The 17,732-nt window shown below is 44.2% G+C and overlaps 4 protein-coding genes across 4 annotated transcripts; 2 read left to right on the top strand and 2 right to left on the bottom strand.

The window, feature by feature from the left end:
* Positions 1-329: 329 nt before the first annotated feature.
* On the top strand, positions 330-1,555 carry EAF01_001387 (uncharacterized protein; the record flags this gene model as incomplete). Its single annotated transcript, XM_038909637.1, has 3 exons — positions 330-804; positions 853-1,124; positions 1,229-1,555. The coding sequence occupies 3 exons, from the start codon at positions 330-332 to the stop codon at positions 1,553-1,555; spliced, it is 1,074 nt and encodes a 357-aa protein (XP_038774449.1).
* Positions 1,556-2,686: 1,131 nt separating this feature from the next.
* EAF01_001388 (uncharacterized protein) lies at positions 2,687-3,844 on the bottom strand (the record flags this gene model as incomplete). The annotated part of the gene is made up of 2 exons (XM_038909638.1): positions 2,687-3,498; positions 3,745-3,844. 2 exons carry the CDS (start codon positions 3,842-3,844, stop codon positions 2,687-2,689), a joined length of 912 nt encoding a protein of 303 aa, XP_038774450.1.
* Positions 3,845-4,264: 420 nt separating this feature from the next.
* Positions 4,265-6,979, bottom strand: EAF01_001389 (uncharacterized protein). The gene is made up of 4 exons (XM_038909639.1): positions 6,284-6,979; positions 5,877-6,217; positions 5,278-5,753; positions 4,265-5,227 (listed from the first exon to the last, which is right to left on the bottom strand). Exons 1-4 carry the CDS (start codon positions 6,383-6,385, stop codon positions 4,524-4,526), a joined length of 1,623 nt encoding a protein of 540 aa, XP_038774451.1. The 5' UTR covers positions 6,386-6,979; the 3' UTR covers positions 4,265-4,523.
* A 4,808-nt stretch (positions 6,980-11,787) lies between these two features.
* EAF01_001390 (uncharacterized protein) lies at positions 11,788-17,703 on the top strand (the record flags this gene model as incomplete). Its single annotated transcript, XM_038909640.1, has 3 exons — positions 11,788-11,969; positions 12,026-17,329; positions 17,385-17,703. The coding sequence occupies 3 exons, from the start codon at positions 11,788-11,790 to the stop codon at positions 17,701-17,703; spliced, it is 5,805 nt and encodes a 1,934-aa protein (XP_038774452.1).
* Between the last annotated feature and the right edge of the window lie 29 nt (positions 17,704-17,732).

Raw genomic sequence — 17,732 nt, forward strand, 5'->3', positions numbered from 1 at the left:
GCGCGATCCCCACAAGCAACGGAAACCGGTCGAGCAAAGGATATTGCCACGTGACTCCTGGGGTATTCAAGCCGAAGTGAACAGCGAACAGCTGGAAGGGGTGGACTTTATTCACTTATTATTTTGCCACAACATTCTTCTCTAAACTAAGTACGGGTTCCAAACGATTCTAGACGATAAATATTAATTAATATATAGGATTCACGAATCCACGACGATTTTAAACTGTTATCTTTCATAAACATTTCAAGAAATTATTGTCCATATAAACCAAGTACTGAACCACTTTCGACGACACCCACGTGCCAATACCAACCCAGATATCAAAGATGCCGCGAATGCGAATTCGAGGACCAGAAGGGACATCCACCATAACTCTTTCAGACGATGCCAAAATCAGTGATCTCATATCCGAAATCGCCTTAAAGACGTCTCTCACAAATTTCGATATTAAATATGGTTATCCGCCAAAACCACTTCTCCTTTCTCAAAGCGAGCCTTCATTACCTCTGAGCAAGTTGGATATCAAATTAAATGGCGAACAACTTACGATCAGTTCAAGAGAAGAACGTAAATCTGGGGGATCACCAAAATCGACTTCACCTTCTGATTCTAAAACCTCATCTATCCCTCCTAAAGTAAAAGATAGACAAACAGCAGAGGCGAAGTCATTTTCTTTCTCTGGTATGCATGGTGATGCGAAAAACACATCGGATTCTGCACCTCCTGTGGCCCTTTCGCGTAAAAGAGGTATTGCTGGAGATGTACCTGAGATTCCAATTCCGGAACTCCAGGCTACACTTGGTAAGTCTTCCACCCAAAATTATCATTCACTCCACTAACATCTCTCAGTCCTCCGTGTCATGCCAGACGATAACTCATGTCTTTTCCGAGCTTTTGGAACGGCAGTTCTTCCTGGTGATGACCTTTCTATGCATGAGCTTCGATCCGTCGTAGCTTCTACCATTCAAGGCAAACCCGAACTTTATAGCAAAGTTGTATTAGAACAAGCACCCGATGATTACTGTCGCTGGATTCAAACCTCTGATGCTTGGGGTGGAGCTATCGAGATGGGCATTTTGGCTGAGGCCTTTGGTATAGAAGTCGTTTGTGTCGATGTTCAAGTATGTCATCCCTTTTTCAATTATGAGTTGACATTTCCATTCCCCATGAGAACCCTCATTCATTATGACCCTCAATCATAACCTCACAAACTAACAATACCCAGTCCCTATCCATCCACAAATTCCACGAATCTGGCACCAACACCAGATGTGTTTTGATCTACTCCGGAATCCATTATGACATGCTAGCCCTTTCTCCCTTCTCTTCAACTCCCGAAAATGACATTCGAGTTTTCGATAAATCCGACGACACCATTATCGCCAAAGCAGTAGAATTATGCTCAAAATTAAGAGAAAAGCATTATTATACTGATACAGGAGGGATGGCTATCAAGTGTAAAGATTGTGGTGTGATTGTTCATGGGGAAGCTCAAGCGGCGGCTCATGCGCAGCAATTAGGCCACTACAACATGGCTGAGGTTGATACTTGAAATTGTGGTTGAGATTCTGATTATGATATAGTCGGGTTTGAGGAGAGGAATGATGAATCTACTGAGCTAGTATACGTCGTAAACATCGGCTACCGCAAAGATAATCGGCTAGCTACTCAACGACTAAATGTCCACACCAAGGGTGGCATCTATATAAATCTAGCTAGATATTGATGGTTGGGATATTTCCAAAGGTTAGAAACACGATAGATTGGAAGATGGAAAAGACAGTAAACAAATAGCCTACACATCTAGTATACACTCACCGGCTCTTGTCAAGCAGAGCTCATGTCAATAACTTTTACCACCTCACTACACTCCACATCATCAAGTTCTTTATAACATCTTCTCACCACCGTAACATAGCAGTGATAGAAATGTTGATAAAAATAACCCATCAAAACACACCCATTTATCACTCTAGTTTCTCCCTAGCTTTTGATCGCACCCCAATGCAAGGATAAAGATCCTACCATGATCCATCAAACAAATCTTTCCTCCGCCCCAACGTCCAGAATGTAGCTATTTTAAGATTTTAGTAAAGCCTGAGAAGAAGGAAAACAAGACACAACTCGTTAATAAATCTAGTACGTGCTTGTTTCACAGGAAGGGATCCAAGCACAAAGAACGAGATCATGGAATATAGATAGATAGATAGTTCTACAACACTTAGGGTTTTGCGGTCTAATCCCAAGAAAGCCAGCGGTGTGAAATTTTTATATTGAGTACTGATATTACTAGTAGGATAAAGTACATTCATTATCAAATTTCATGACGAACTGTCAATTGCAATTGGAATGTCAAAATATAGGACCTTGGGGGTGATAAGTGAGAGAAAGTTGTGTTTCACGAGTATCGTCTTTTTTTCTGGTTCGTAGTCTACGTACTGGAACTAAGAGTCAGTGGGCACTTGGAGATGTTGGTGAATTCTGATATACACGGAATCTTTACGTAGATTTCTTTATCTCATTCATCGATATAATTCTAATGCTGATGCTGATGCTATACCACGCCATGCCATGTTCGCTCTACTGAAAATATATCATATAAACAAGCATGTGGCATGACTCTCATCATCTCATGAATTCATCAAGATACCGCCTACACCACTATTCTGATTCCTTAAACCATCTAAGAAATAGCTCTCATAGTCATTTCCACCACGGCGAAAGTACCCGCACTGACCGGCATAGCCCTCAACAACGTAGGAAAAATGCCTTTCCAGAATCCTCTTGCACCTTCCGCTCTCCACGTCTTTGCAAAACAGTCTCTCATACCATTGTATTTCATCTCCTTACCAAACCCATCACTTTGCATTTTGCTCTTTACAACATCAAACGGATAGCTGGCCAACCATAAAGCTTCTCCAGCTAGACCACCATAGAAAGCAATTTTCCAGCTCGGAATATCTTTGCGTTCGATTTTGTTGCGGGCCGCGTCGCTGTTCATCATGTATTCGAAAGAAAGGAACCATACACCATAAGCCTGCGCTTCTCGAATAATGGTAACGGCCTCACCACGATAGAGACCCTTGAGAACGCCTTCATGGGCCGACAATTTCCGAACACAGTCCAGGGGACCATTGTAGAGTTTTCCCGCACCGTGGGGCTGCGTTTGTAATCTAATTCTCACGTGTTCAATGGGACCCGAGATACCAGAGTTGGCGATACCGGCAAAGGCACCCGCCGCATAGTATTGTGCATAGGAAAGACCTGGGGAAAGAGGATTGCGAGTAGTGTTGTAGTTTTCAAGGTAACGACGAGCTTGGTGGAAAGCTCCAAACTGGACGGAAACACAGGCTCCAATACCGATCAAAGGCGTGAGAGTACCTTTGTAGAAGGCGAGAGCACCTTCATTGCGGTAGATGGTTTGAGCGGCTTCAAGAGCATTGGCATACTGTGTAGTGGTTTGGAGACGAACTTTGACAATATCGAATGGTTGACCTGCGGAAGAGGTTAGATCATCATCTTGTGAAGTGCTCGTTATGTTGTTCCCATCCTAAAAACAAGTTCAAGGGAAGATCCAGACTTGAAACGTATCCATCAAAAGGCTTGCGCAAATCTACAGACCATTGTCATCGCCCGAAGACAGTTCCATTCCTCAACATATCTCGTTACCTCCACGTGATCCTCCCAACCAACCCAAAAATATTCAAAAACACCCCAGGATGAAAACAGCATCTCACTTACCCAACAGAACCTGAGCTACACCCCCAGCAGCCCCGGCAAACAAGTCCTTCAAGGTTCTCTTGAAGCCCCCCTCTTCTAGTTCCGCTGCTACGTCCGCCATTTTGTTTAATCTGTCCCTTTCCCCGCAATGTTAGGCACGTTCCCTGACACTTTCCTAACTTCTGCTTCTCTAGTTGATAGTTCAATCAGTCCTTAAATTGCCAATCGGATAGAGAGGGTAAAATTTGGTTAAAGGTCAAAATTATAAATTGGATTGGAACGCAAGTAAAATTTCAAAAGTATCGTTGGCCTTTTGAAGTCATCTGTTATCTACAAAGAAAAAACACACCAATTCGCGCTTGTCATCGGAGTCGTAAGCTAGCCAGTGATGATGTGCTTTTCGCTTAGATAACTTTGATTGGGTGTATACATGCCTAGATATTGAGGCCTTTGTGTGCAAACTTCAATGTGAAAAGTATCTGAACTCGCCTTGAATAGGGGCTTGAAACAAGTTTGGTCGTGAGCACATTTTGAGGAACAATACATCAATCTCAAATTACAAGAAGAGATTGCTTTTCTCACCATTTTAAATATCTGATCAGTCTATCGTTTAATATACAAATTAACATCTTCAATTGATGCCGTGAGTTACTAAGAGAAGAGGGACGAAATGACGCCTCGGCAATATGAAATGACTATCAAGGAATGAATGACATATTACTACTCGATCAATTTTCGAATGAAGATACCTTCATCCAGACAGCCAGAAATCCACCGCCGGGAAATGCTAATAATATCATCTACAACATGATCATACCCGCACCTGCCATTCCAGCAACCACGAGATAGGCACCTAATTGCAACAAGCCCAAATCGAAACGTGGGACAATAGTAGCACCGGCAGCACTCTTCTTAGTAGAGGTGGATGTACTTGATGAGCTGCTTGAAGATCTAGTACCAGTTGGTGCGCTGGTAACAGTTCCGGTTCCTGCGGTTCCGGCTTGGCTGATGAGACTTGAACAGGTTGAGCTCTTGGAGCCAGTTTGAGTCTTAGCACTACCGTTGAAGTCACATGCAGTAGCTGCTTTGCCTTGATTTTGATAGTATTGGTCAAATACGAAAGACAATTGCTGAGCGCTTGTGCACATGGAGTAGGCACCGTAGGATCCAGTGGTAGCATTCTTTGAGATACCATCACATGCAGCGCTGTCCAAACCACAGACATAGTCAAAGAGATCGGCACTTGAGTTACCAGAGATACCACTGTTGGCAACACAGGACAACGACTTGACCATACATTCGCAGAGCTCAGCGTTTGCGATAGGTGGAAGGTTGCTAGACGCAGCCCAAGCGGTACCGGTTGCTGGGCATGCTTGTGCTACCGTGTTGGTGGGAGTGTAAGAGGCAGAGTTGGTGAAGCTAGGAGTGGCAGAGGCCAATTGCTTGGACAGAGCAGTGAAATCGGCGAGCTTGCTAACAGAGCTTCCTGAAACCGAGACGAGACCTAAAGTTTTTGTCAGCTTGTGCTTCAGAAGGTTCTACGTCATATCTTACCATAGTCATTAGCCTCTTGGAAGTACATATAGACAATTCCACCTGACCAGACTTCGGTCATCTTATTGCCGTAAATTGCCCCAACCTCAGTAAATTTACGGGGTTGGACAGTGTTGCAACCATACTCGGCAAAGAATGCGGGGACGGAGTAATTGGCAAACTCGAGAGTTCGTTGATCATATCCGGACTCAGTGTAAGAGGAATCACCACACCACGAGTAGATGTTGTAACCCCAGAAATCGATAGCAGAATCAGCATCACCACAGTTGAAATAGTGAGCCAAATCAATTCGAATGTTGGCATCATCGTTGGTAGCATAACCAACACCGATGGTGCGGTAGCCCTTAGTCTTAATGTAAGCCTTCATGTCACGGACGGCAGCTTTGACGAAAGCACTGGCGTTAGTGTTGTTGACATCGTTGGACACCTCGTTACCGGCAAAGAAACCGAGGACGTTTGTGTAGTTGGCCATGGCACTGAAATTGGAATGTTAGCACACGAAGAATACGATGAATTGATTACCCCCCCCCTTTCATAATGCAAGTGAAAGGTCAGAAAGATGGATATGACGATGGGTAACAAGTGCAAGATATACATACTCGACAACGCCGGCATAGGTGGCGAAGAGATCGGTGTTCCATTCTGGGTCGTTTCGATTGATAGAAGATGAGGGGTTAGACAAATCTTGAATAAGATAAATTCCGGCATCGTTGAGCAATCCCATACAGACAGAGTGGTCTAACGAGGAGTTGATAGCGTAGACACGGATGACATTGGTGCCAAGCTCTTGAAGGAGAGGAATGTCACGCCTGCAACCAGCTTCATCTGCAAGGGGATCGGTAAAAGTAGCGTCGGAAGAAGTGTTGGCGTTAACGTCTTGTTGGTATGCTACACCACGAATGAAGAATTCGGTACCGTTCTCGTAGAAGAAATGGGAGCCCTGATATGCGAATCAGCATTTGAAAGTGACTTCCAACAACGTCGGATGGACCGATCCGTGACATACCTTAATGACGATAGAAGGGAGATCAGCCGCGGCAGCAGACGATGCGAAAAAAGCACCGGTCAATGCCGCAGCAGCTGCTGAAGCAAAGCCAAAGGTCTTCATGATGCTAATTGAAATACCAATGTGTGTGTGTGTGTGTTATAATGTTGATTTTGGTTGGCGATAGATGAATGTGAGTAGTTGTTTTTTGATGTTGAGATGAAAATTCAAGAATCCAATCCCAATCAAAATGCTTAGTTAAAGATATTTCCGTCTCAGGTGAGTTTTGGATTAGGAGAGAACGAGTGTGATGGTGATGTAATTTCTCCTTCTCTAACAACGACTTGCACGGCAGATGTCCTAGTTAAAAAGAAAAAAGAAGAGTGTTTTAACGAATGACTGTCTTCCCAACTAGAGTGAGATGGAGATGGGGATGGGGATTGCTAGAGAAATGGAAAGATAGCAAATGAATGTCGAGAAGTATGGAAGTGGAATGATTAACACAGTCCCAATAAGAGTGGCAAGGAGATTTGAAATGGAAGAACAATTTAGGGGATACGGGACAATGATTCAATGGTATAAATTCGGAGTGGAGATGGGTACGAAAGGTACGTTGGTACTTTGGTAGAGAGATGTGTGCTAAAGAAAGAAATGTTCCTGGGCTAGAGATTAGATTGGGTCTGTTGGTCCAAATCCTCTTTTATGTCGATTGGATTGCCTACCTGGGAAATTCAGGAAACCCGTTTGTCTCTCATGTTAGAAGAATCTACTTGTGAGAAAGAGAAGCATGGGGAAGGAGCGTGCCGGTAGTACGGCAAGAGGAGGATGAGCCAATCAAAGGGGTGGATCTCATTGGATCTCATTGGATTTCATTGGATTTCATTGGATTTCATTGGAATAAATTCTTGGCTATTCGTAAGGTTCATACGTACTTCGTAGACTGTAGTTAGTACATGCCGCCTCCGAAGCACCTAGGCGAGCTAGGCTTCTAGGTTGGTAGGAATTATTGACCCTGTTGTTGGATTGTTCAATCGTGACTGGATGGATGAATGGATGATTAAATACATATACGGAGTACACGAGGGGAGTATGACATGAATCACCACACTGCCACCAACAACTCTATCAACTCTACCAACTCTATCAACTCTATCAATCCTACAGGATACCGGTCTCTCAAAGCCACTTCACAGACAACGGTGGTTTTGGGTACGACGTACGGTCCTGTCTTTTACGCAATGCTCACAACCCCACCCAGTACCTATTTCGATGATTGCAGCGTTAGGTATTTCAGGACACTCACTAGGGGCCTCTTAAATAACCTGATCATACTTAGTAAAGCTTAAACACGTCCTTGGTTTGGTCTGGGATATTGGTTGATCCTAATTTGAATGCTTCTCGAAGCACTGCCCCAAACTCGTAAATAATAAGGAGCAATCATTGGGCTGATAACTCGGTCTGGGTGGTATGAATTGAGCAGTGCGGAATGCGAGGAATGGAGACATGTCGTTTTGGAATTGTGTGGATTTAGAAATCAAATTATCTCATCAAAAGGGTATATATGATGCTATCCAGAGGGCACACAAATTGTATGAAATCTAAAGAAGACGCTTATTTCGGCTCTCTGAGTATTGATACGCTTTCCTCTCACACAAGATTGTCGTCAATACCTCCGTGCCTACATAGGCAGTCGAGTATAAAATATCAATCGAACCTCAAGATTTCGAACACAATACAATATCCTTTGCATCATATCCTCTGCTGATCGGGAGGCTCGACAAGCAGCTTCAGTCTGAATTTGGTATCACTGGTAGGCTGAGCATACTAGGTACATAATACAACATCTTTTCAGACGCTGATACAGGATTATCTCTCATTTTCATTCCCTCAAATCAGCCGCCTTGACACAGTCGTAGTGAGCTCGTATTTAGGTAAGTGAATGTTGAGCCAGGTTACTTCTCCCCTCCAATTGTTGTCGTGCAGCAAGGCGAAGGTTACACTCCTGTATCACGTTCGAAACTTAACTTACCCGAGAACTTCGAGGATTTTCATGTCAATCAATTGCCGATATACAGTCCTTCATCACATGCTGTCATCGAGATAGTACTTCAATTGAAAATCATACGGAGTACCCAGTACCTATTGGTAGCAAAAGTCCCACGATACCTCCGCTTGTCATCTAAACGGCTGTCTCTTCAAAACGCGTCTTGGTGCATCACCTTCACCTTCTACAACATTCTGGATCAAATACAACGGGACATGTTCAAGCTCGATAGAGAGATGGTTGGTAATATATACTTATCGAAAGGTTATTTGCTGTTTGCAGTAGCTCCCATCAACATTCTCTGATATCAATCCAACCTTGCCAATCAACATCGTCTTTGTCCTATCGTGTGTTGAAGCTTCGGACATTAATATTACAGTATCCAATGATAGCTTACTAAAAATCTCGAATCGCCACTCAACTGGAACATAGTTTGATCTATTTTAGGAGATCTTGAGAGACACGAATCAAGATAACCTAGCCCGATCAGTTTTTTAACAGCCCGTCTTTGTTGTTGATCGGATGGGAAAGCCTTCGGAAACCCGGGAGTCTAGCATTGAAAACAATGGACAATAAAAGTAGTGGCCGAGTAGGTAGTTCGCTGTTAAAGTAATCCAGGCTAGAAGAAATTTCAAGCCCTTCTAACTTCTGAGTGGGTGGGTTGTCGACGCGCTTCAATAATGGATTTCAGATTCCATAGGAGCGGACAATATCAAATTTCCATCTCTACATAATTTAACGGAAGACCTGCTGTTTTTCGAGGACATTAGTAGACCTGGTACAATAATCTCAAGAGGGCTGCTCTACTATCGATGTTTCGAACATTTGAAGCAGCACTTTATATAATACAATTTTTAGGGAAGTAGATGTTTGATTCCGACGCCGACTCCCGATCGATAGCTCGAGATCTTTTCGAATAAAAGTGGTCGTGTATCCTGGTCGATTTGCAAAGTATCATTCATGCATGCACATTGCACCGCCTTTGTTCCAACTTGACTGTGGCACATATCCACTTAACGCACCCACTTACCACCGATCAGTTGCCGTTTTATCCCCCTTTTCATCTCCTCTGGACCGTTTGGAAGAGGATCATCTCGTTCCACCCGGGAATCGACTGAGTGTCGTCAATGGCTTCATCACACCAGAAGATTTTCAACAGTACCTATGCGTATATTTGGTGTGGATTTGGGTACCTGTAAGACGGCCTGACGGTCAATCCAATGAGGATACAGTGGTAGAATCGTTGATGTAAGTGTGATGATCTGGAATAACAATGAAGCTCTCGAGAGTAGAAATAAATAGATTGATGCAGATAAGAATCTATTATGGATACGTCCCTTGTAGCTAGGGCTAATAAGCAACAGGGGGCAGGAGAGGAGACGATGATGCTGTGCCATGATAATCCATGGTCCTTTCTTTTGAAAAGCAATTAGAAATATCGATGGCAATATTGACATACTCGGTATAATAGAATAATACCATAAGGCGTTCAGATATCGATAACCTCTGTGGATTTAAGAGGAGACAAGCTTTTGACAACGAACAGCCTTGGGAAGAGAAAGACGCATCAAGTCAATGGCTAAGTCAAATTAGGTTGAGAAGGAAAAGAAACTTGGGAAATACGTTCATTCCCATGTTGATTTCTATCGATTCTTTTCTTGCCTCTATGCATATATATATCTACAGATGGTGCGAGTAGTTCGAGCGTAGGGAAGTCGAAGCTTTCAGCTGTACGGAGTATGATCAATTGATGCGCAAGCTTGTTGCGTGCCCCTGAATTAGCATGGTGAATAGAATTTACCCTACTCTGTGATAGATGAACGAATTTAATTGAAAATGGCATGGAGCTGGCAATCGGGAGACAAAAGCAGCATGGTGAAAATCCTATCTGGGCACTTTCTCATGATTTTCTTCATACTTGCCCCTGGCTACTAGGTATGATCCGGACTCTAGAACTTTCCCCTCCCAATCACAATCAATTGTCAGCATTATCTGTCTACGTCCTCGGTAGGTAGTAGACGAGTCAATCCAACTTATTAAACTGAACCATTTCATAGCTTCCCAGTTCCATTTAATTTTGCTCCTACTAGTGCATCTAGTATCCACCTGGAATATCTAAATTTATTCTACATGTTCCCTATTGCCTCCCTCGATATTGTTGTCCACCTGTGTAAACGTCTTAACTCCATGAGGAAGTATTGCTCCCTTTCACTCCCCAAGATTATCACCATAATGCTGATATTTGAATTATCTGAACCAATGGAAAGCGTGAAGCCACCACCAACCACAGAAACCAGCCTCTTTTATTTTTGGTAAATATCATTTGTCTCTTGACTCTCTTGCCTAGATATGTCTGCTGGTGCACTACAGTTCGTACCGGACTACCAGACTCGAGCCAGTATCTATTTAGCTATTTTGTAGATCCACCCAATTCATATCTTACTGACGAAAACAACCTTTCTCCCCCCCGCTCTCTCCCATCTCAAGGAATAAATAACTGTCACCCTGTTTTTAGTGCCAAATTTGATTTTCTCAACGAACCGTAGACCGAATTTCCTTATTATTAAGTTAATTACCTAGTAGTACTCTGAGAATCCTTCTCTGCTCCTCTCTCACAACTTTTCCACTCTCTTCCTCTCCCTAATCTCTCACTCTTGGGAAAGATCATACTCTCACCTCGACAACTATACCAACATCTTGGGCATAGAACCTCGAGAGAAAGGAAGGCAATTCTTTTTTTCTCAGTGTGCTCTTTCTCTTTCTCTCTCTCGATTCTTGTTTATCACTTTGTTTGTAAACTGGATATTGTAAATCTTTCAACACTCGTTCAGCGCTATTTTTCCTGTTTCGTGCCATTTAGACGCGACAGTATCGAAAGTTTACTAGGTAGTTCGAGTTCGTAGGAAGGACAACAAGCCGCCCTAACGAAAATCAACAAGACCAAAGCAGCAACGAATCACCAAAAATAAAGGGGGAGAAAAACAGAAGGGAAATCTCGCTCCATTTGCTTCCTTCTCCAAATCATCAACATATCTTTTTTTTATTTTAATTGAATAGTCACTCTTTACAACTCATTCGACATTCTCTCGATAAAGTAAACTCTATTTTTCGAAAGGAGGTCAAGTTCTTGTAACCTCTATTTTATTCAATTCATCCTCTCGAAAGATTCACTGTTAAGACGAGCAAAATCGGTCTTATTTAATTTACATCACGACCATCATTTTTTGACCGCATTTCAAGCATTCTGCTCAGCCCATTTTCAATTCAAGGACTTTCAACGGAATCATTCACTCTTCCAATGTGCCTTTAATTTGTGAGTACCAATTTCATTCTTCGTTCTATTCACTTTTCAACTCTCGCACATCCGCCACGAAGGCCGGGGCAAAGGAACAGTACTTTTACGCGCCAGTCCTCTTCGGAAGACTCTTAGAGATCTCAATGTTAACATTCCATCTGTCAGTAAATAATTTAACACGCAATCATGTCGGGACACCCACAACAAGGTGCTCAATACGACGAAGGCTACGGCCATCAGCCCGGTAACACCGAATCTTATTACCAGGACGAACACGGAGGTCAACAATATTACGATAATAATGCTGGCTACGAGCAAGGTCATGCAGGCCATCAGCAGCAAGGTGGTGAAGGGTACTATGATGAATCGTGAGTGGCCTTGAATGATAATTTTTCGTAGATCGGAAGCTAACGACGCATTACAGAGGCTACTACAATGCTGATGCCAACAATCCATATCACCAAGAGGGAGGATATTACGAGGGTGGTGATCAACACCAAGGCCAATACCAAGATGAATACTACAACGACCAGTACTACGAGCAGGGTGGTGCAGCAGCTGGCGAAGCACCTCAAGCCAAGCGTCGGGGCGATTCAGAAGAGGATTCAGAGACTTTCAGCGACTTTACCATGAGATCAGATATGGCTCGAGCCACCGACATGGACTACTATGGCCGCGGCGATGAGAGATACAACAGCTACAACGAGAGCCAAATGGGTGGTCGTGGTTACAGACCGCCATCTTCGCAGGTTTCGTATGGTGGCAACAGATCGTCCGGAGCATCAACGCCAAATTACGGGATGGACTACAACAATGTACTTCCAGCCGGACAACGATCTAAGGAGCCATATCCTGCCTGGACCTCCGATGCTCAAATCCCTTTATCTAAGGAAGAAATCGAAGATATTTTCCTGGATTTGACCGCCAAATTTGGTTTCCAACGTGATAGCATGAGGAATGTGTACGATCATTTGATGACTCTGCTCGATTCGAGAGCTTCGCGTATGACTCCAAATCAAGCCCTCTTGTCTCTCCACGCAGATTACATTGGTGGTGACAATGCAAACTACCGAAAATGGTATTTTGCCGCTCATCTCGATCTTGATGATGCTGTAGGATTTGCCAACATGAAACTTGGCAAAGGAGATCGTCGTACTCGCAAAGCCCGCAAAGCAGCCAAGGCGGCAGCAGCAGATCCTCAAAATGAAGCCCAGACCCTGGAGCAGATGGAGGGCGACAATAGTCTCGAAGCTGCCGAGTACAGATGGAAGACTCGCATGAACCGCATGTCTCAACATGACCGAGTACGTCAATTGGCCCTCTACCTCCTCTGTTGGGGTGAAGCCAACCAAGTCCGATTCATGCCCGAACTTCTCTGCTTCATTTTCAAATGTGCCGATGACTACCTGAACTCTCCTGCTTGTCAAAATTTGGTTGAGCCAGTAGAGGAATTCACATACCTCAACCACGTCATAACGCCTCTGTACCAATACTGCAGAGATCAAGGTTACGAAGTTCAGGATGGCAAGTATGTTCGCCGAGAACGTGATCACAATGAGATTATCGGATACGATGACTGCAATCAACTGTTTTGGTATCCTGAAGGTATTGAGAGAATTGTTATGGAAGACAAGTCTCGCCTAGTGGATCTCTCTCCCGCGGAACGTTATCTCAAGCTCAAGGATGTCAACTGGAACAAGGTCTTCTTCAAAACGTATCGCGAAACCCGCTCCTGGTTCCACATGCTGGTCAACTTCAATCGTATCTGGGTCATCCATATCAGTGCATTTTGGTTCTTCACTGCTAAGAACTCCCCCACCCTTTTGGAAAAGAACTACAAGCAACAGGAGAACAATCAACCTCCAGCCTCTGCACAATGGTCTGCAGTCGCTTTGGGTGGCGCTCTTGCAAGTCTCATCATGGTTATAGCTACAATTTGCGAATGGTCCTACGTTCCTCGTCGTTGGGCAGGTGCTCAACATTTGACCAAGAAGCTATTGTTCCTTCTCGCTGTTCTTGCTCTCAATGTCGCTCCCAGTGTCTACATCTTCGTCGTTCCCAACACACAAGAGACGAAGCTTGCTTTGATTTTGGGTATTGTCCAATTCTTCATCGCTCTGGTTACCTACTTCTTCTTCTCGATTATGCCGATGGGAGGATTGTTTGGTAGTTACTTGACCAGGAACTCTCGACAATACGTTGCCAGTCAAACTTTCACTGCAAGTTATCCTCGTCTGACGGGCAACGACATGTGGATGTCTTACGGTCTTTGGATCACGGTCTTCGGAGCCAAACTCGCTGAATCTTACGTCTTTTTGACTCTATCCTTCCGTGATCCTATCAGATACTTGGCCAGTATGGAAATTTCTTACTGTGCCGGAGATGCTATTTTTGGCGACGTTCTCTGCAAATTGCAGCCCAAGATTCTCCTTGGTATCATGTTCGTTACTGATCTCACGTTGTTCTTCTTGGACACTTTCATGTGGTACATTATCATGAACACTATCTACTCAGTGGCTCGGTCTTTCTACCTCGGTGTCTCTATCTGGACACCATGGAGAAATATCTTCTCGCGCCTGCCAAAGCGTATCTACTCTAAGGTTCTCGCCACCACTGACATGGAGATCAAGTATAAGCCAAAGGTCCTTATTTCCCAGATTTGGAACGCCATAGTTATTTCTATGTACAGAGAGCATCTCCTTGCTATCGACCACGTCCAAAAGCTTCTCTACCATCAAGTTCCATCTGAACAAGAAGGCAAGCGAACTCTTCGAGCCCCAACTTTCTTCGTCTCACAAGAAGATCATTCTTTCAAAACGGAATTCTTCCCAAGTCAGAGTGAAGCCGAGCGTCGTATCTCTTTCTTCGCCCAATCTTTGTCCACTCCTATACCAGAGCCACTCCCAGTCGATAACATGCCCACTTTCACTGTTATGATTCCTCATTACGGAGAGAAGATCTTGTTCTCACTGCGTGAAATCATTCGTGAAGACGAACCATACTCCCGTGTTACTATGCTTGAGTATCTGAAGCAATTGCACCCTCACGAGTGGGACTGCTTCGTTAAGGATACTAAGATTCTGGCCGACGAGACGTCTCAATTCAATGGTGATTACGATAAGGATGAGAAGAACACTGCCAAGAGCAAGATCGATGATCTTCCGTTCTACTGCATTGGGTTCAAATCGGCCGCTCCCGAGTACACTCTCCGCACACGTATCTGGGCCTCTTTGAGAGCCCAAACTCTTTACCGTACAATCTCTGGTTTCATGAACTATAGTCGTGCTATCAAGCTTCTCTACCGTGTCGAGAACCCTGAGGTTGTTCAAATGTTCGGTGGTAACTCTGACAAGCTCGAGCGCGAACTTGAACGCATGGCCCGCCGCAAGTTCAAGCTTTGTGTCTCTATGCAACGTTATGCCAAATTCAAGAAAGAGGAGATGGAAAACACCGAATTTCTCCTCCGTGCCTACCCTGATCTTCAAATCGCGTACCTGGATGAAGAAGCCCCTCTTGCCGAAGGTGAAGAGCCACGTCTCTACTCCGCTCTTATTGATGGTCACTCTGAAATCATGGAAAATGGAATGCGCAGACCTAAGTTCCGTATTCAACTTTCTGGTAACCCAATTTTGGGTGATGGAAAATCCGATAACCAAAATCATGCCATTATCTTCTATCGTGGTGAGTATATTCAACTCATTGATGCTAATCAGGACAACTATTTGGAAGAGTGCTTGAAAATTCGTAGCGTTTTGGCCGAGTTTGAGGAAATGACAACCGAAAACGTCTCTCCCTATACTCCTGGTGTTTCCAATCCTAAGATCGCCCCTGTCGCTATTCTCGGTGCTCGCGAGTATATTTTCTCCGAGAACATTGGTATTTTGGGAGATATCGCTGCCGGAAAGGAACAAACATTCGGTACACTCTTCGCACGTACTCTTGCTGCCATCGGTGGTAAGCTTCATTATGGACATCCTGATTTTTTGAATGGTATTTTCATGACTACCAGAGGTGGTGTTTCCAAAGCTCAAAAAGGTCTTCATCTCAACGAGGATATTTACGCCGGTATGACTGCACTTCTTCGCGGAGGTCGCATCAAGCATTGCGAGTACTATCAATGCGGTAAAGGTCGTGATCTTGGTTTTGGCTCGATTCTTAACTTCACTACAAAGATTGGAACTGGTATGGGTGAACAAATGTTGTCGAGAGAGTATTATTACCTCGGTACTCAACTGCCCATTGATCGTTTCTTGTCCTTTTACTACGCCCATCCTGGTTTCCATTTGAACAACATGTTTATCATGTTGTCTGTCAATCTTTTCATGATCTGCTTAATCAATTTGGGAGCCCTTAAGAACCAGGTCATTGAGTGTAATTACAACGTCAACGTCCCCATCACCGATGCGCTCTTCCCAACCGGTTGTGCAAACATCATCCCTATTACCAACTGGGTATATCGTTGCGTCATCTCGATTTTCATTGTGTTCTTCATTTCCTTCGTGCCTTTGACGGTTCAGGAATTGACAGAACGTGGTTTCTGGCGTGCGGCTACTCGTCTTGGAAAGCAATTCTGCTCTTTGTCACCTTTCTTCGAAGTTTTCGTCTGTCAAATCTATGCCAACGCTGTCCAACAAGATCTTTCTTTCGGTGGTGCCAGGTATATCGGAACTGGTCGTGGTTTCGCTACTGCTCGTATCCCCTTTGGCATTCTCTTCTCTCGATTTGCCGGTCCTTCGATTTATCTCGGAGCTAGATTACTGATGATGTTGTTGTTCGCAACCATCACTGTCTGGCAAGCTGCGTTGGTCTACTTCTGGGTTACTCTCCTTGCTTTGTGTATTTCACCGTTCTTGTACAACCCTCATCAATTTGCCTGGAACGATTTCTTCATTGATTACAGAGACTATTTGAGATGGTTATCTCGCGGAAACTCTCGTTCCCATGCATCAAGTTGGATTGCTTTTTGTCGTCTTTCGCGTACCAGAATCACAGGTTACAAACGTAAGATTCTGGGAGACCCATCGGCCAAGATGTCTGGGGATACCGCTCGTGCCACGTTCTCCAACCTTTTCTTCGGTGAAATTGTTGGACCGCTCATGATTGTCGCTCTCACCTTGATTCCATATCTCTTCATCAACGCTCAAACAGGTGTCATCCCAGACAACAACAATGGCACCGCGACCAAACCAACAGCCGCCTTGATTCGTGTGGCAATTGTAGCCGGTGCTCCCATTGCAGTCAACGCTGGTGTAGCGGGTGCAATGTTTGGTATGGCTTGTTGTATGGGGCCCCTTCTTGGCATGTGTTGCAAGAAATTCGGATCGGTTCTCGCCGCTATTGCACACGCTCTCGCCGTTGTCTTCTGCTTAGTATTCTTCGAGGTCATGTTCTTCTTGGAAGGATTTAACTTCGCCAAGACTTTGTTGGGAATGATTGCCTCGGCCGCCATTCAGAGATTTATCTACAAGCTCATTATCAGTTTGACGTTGACCAGAGAATTAAAGACCGACACCTCCAACATTGCCTTCTGGACTGGTAAATGGTATTCCATGGGTTGGCATTCAATTTCGCAACCTGGTCGTGAATTCCTTTGCAAGATCACTGAGCTTGGAATGTTCGCTGGTGACTTCGTTCTTGGTCACCTCATTCTCTTCATCATGCTTCCTATCATCGCCATTCCTCAGGTTGACAAGCTTCATTCTGTGATGCTCTTCTGGCTTCGTCCAAGGTATGTTTATTTTCACTACATCACTCACATAGGTTCAGAGCTAACTTTCTCCCAGTCGACAAATTCGTCCTCCAATTTACTCAATGAAGCAATCCAAGCTACGAAAGAGACGTGTTTGGAGATACGCTGTCATCTACTTCGTTTTGTTCGTCGTATTCCTTGCCTTGTTAATCGGTCCACTTATTGCCGGCAAGATGATTCTGTCCGATAGCTTGACCAGTAAGATTCCATTTAATCTTTACCAACCTACCGGTCAAAATAACAACGACACTCGGGGCTACAACGAAACCGGTACTGGCTGCGTGACTTGCTCTGGTGCTAGTGCCACCGCGAGTGCCTCTAGCACCGCGGCTGCCAAAATTAGGCTATTTTAGAATGACGGTGTTGTATAGATGACTGCTAG

Source organism: Botrytis porri, assembly GCF_014898465.1.
Source record: "Botrytis porri strain MUCL 3234 chromosome Unknown BPOR_002, whole genome shotgun sequence".
Lineage (NCBI taxonomy): Eukaryota > Fungi > Ascomycota > Leotiomycetes > Helotiales > Sclerotiniaceae > Botrytis > Botrytis porri.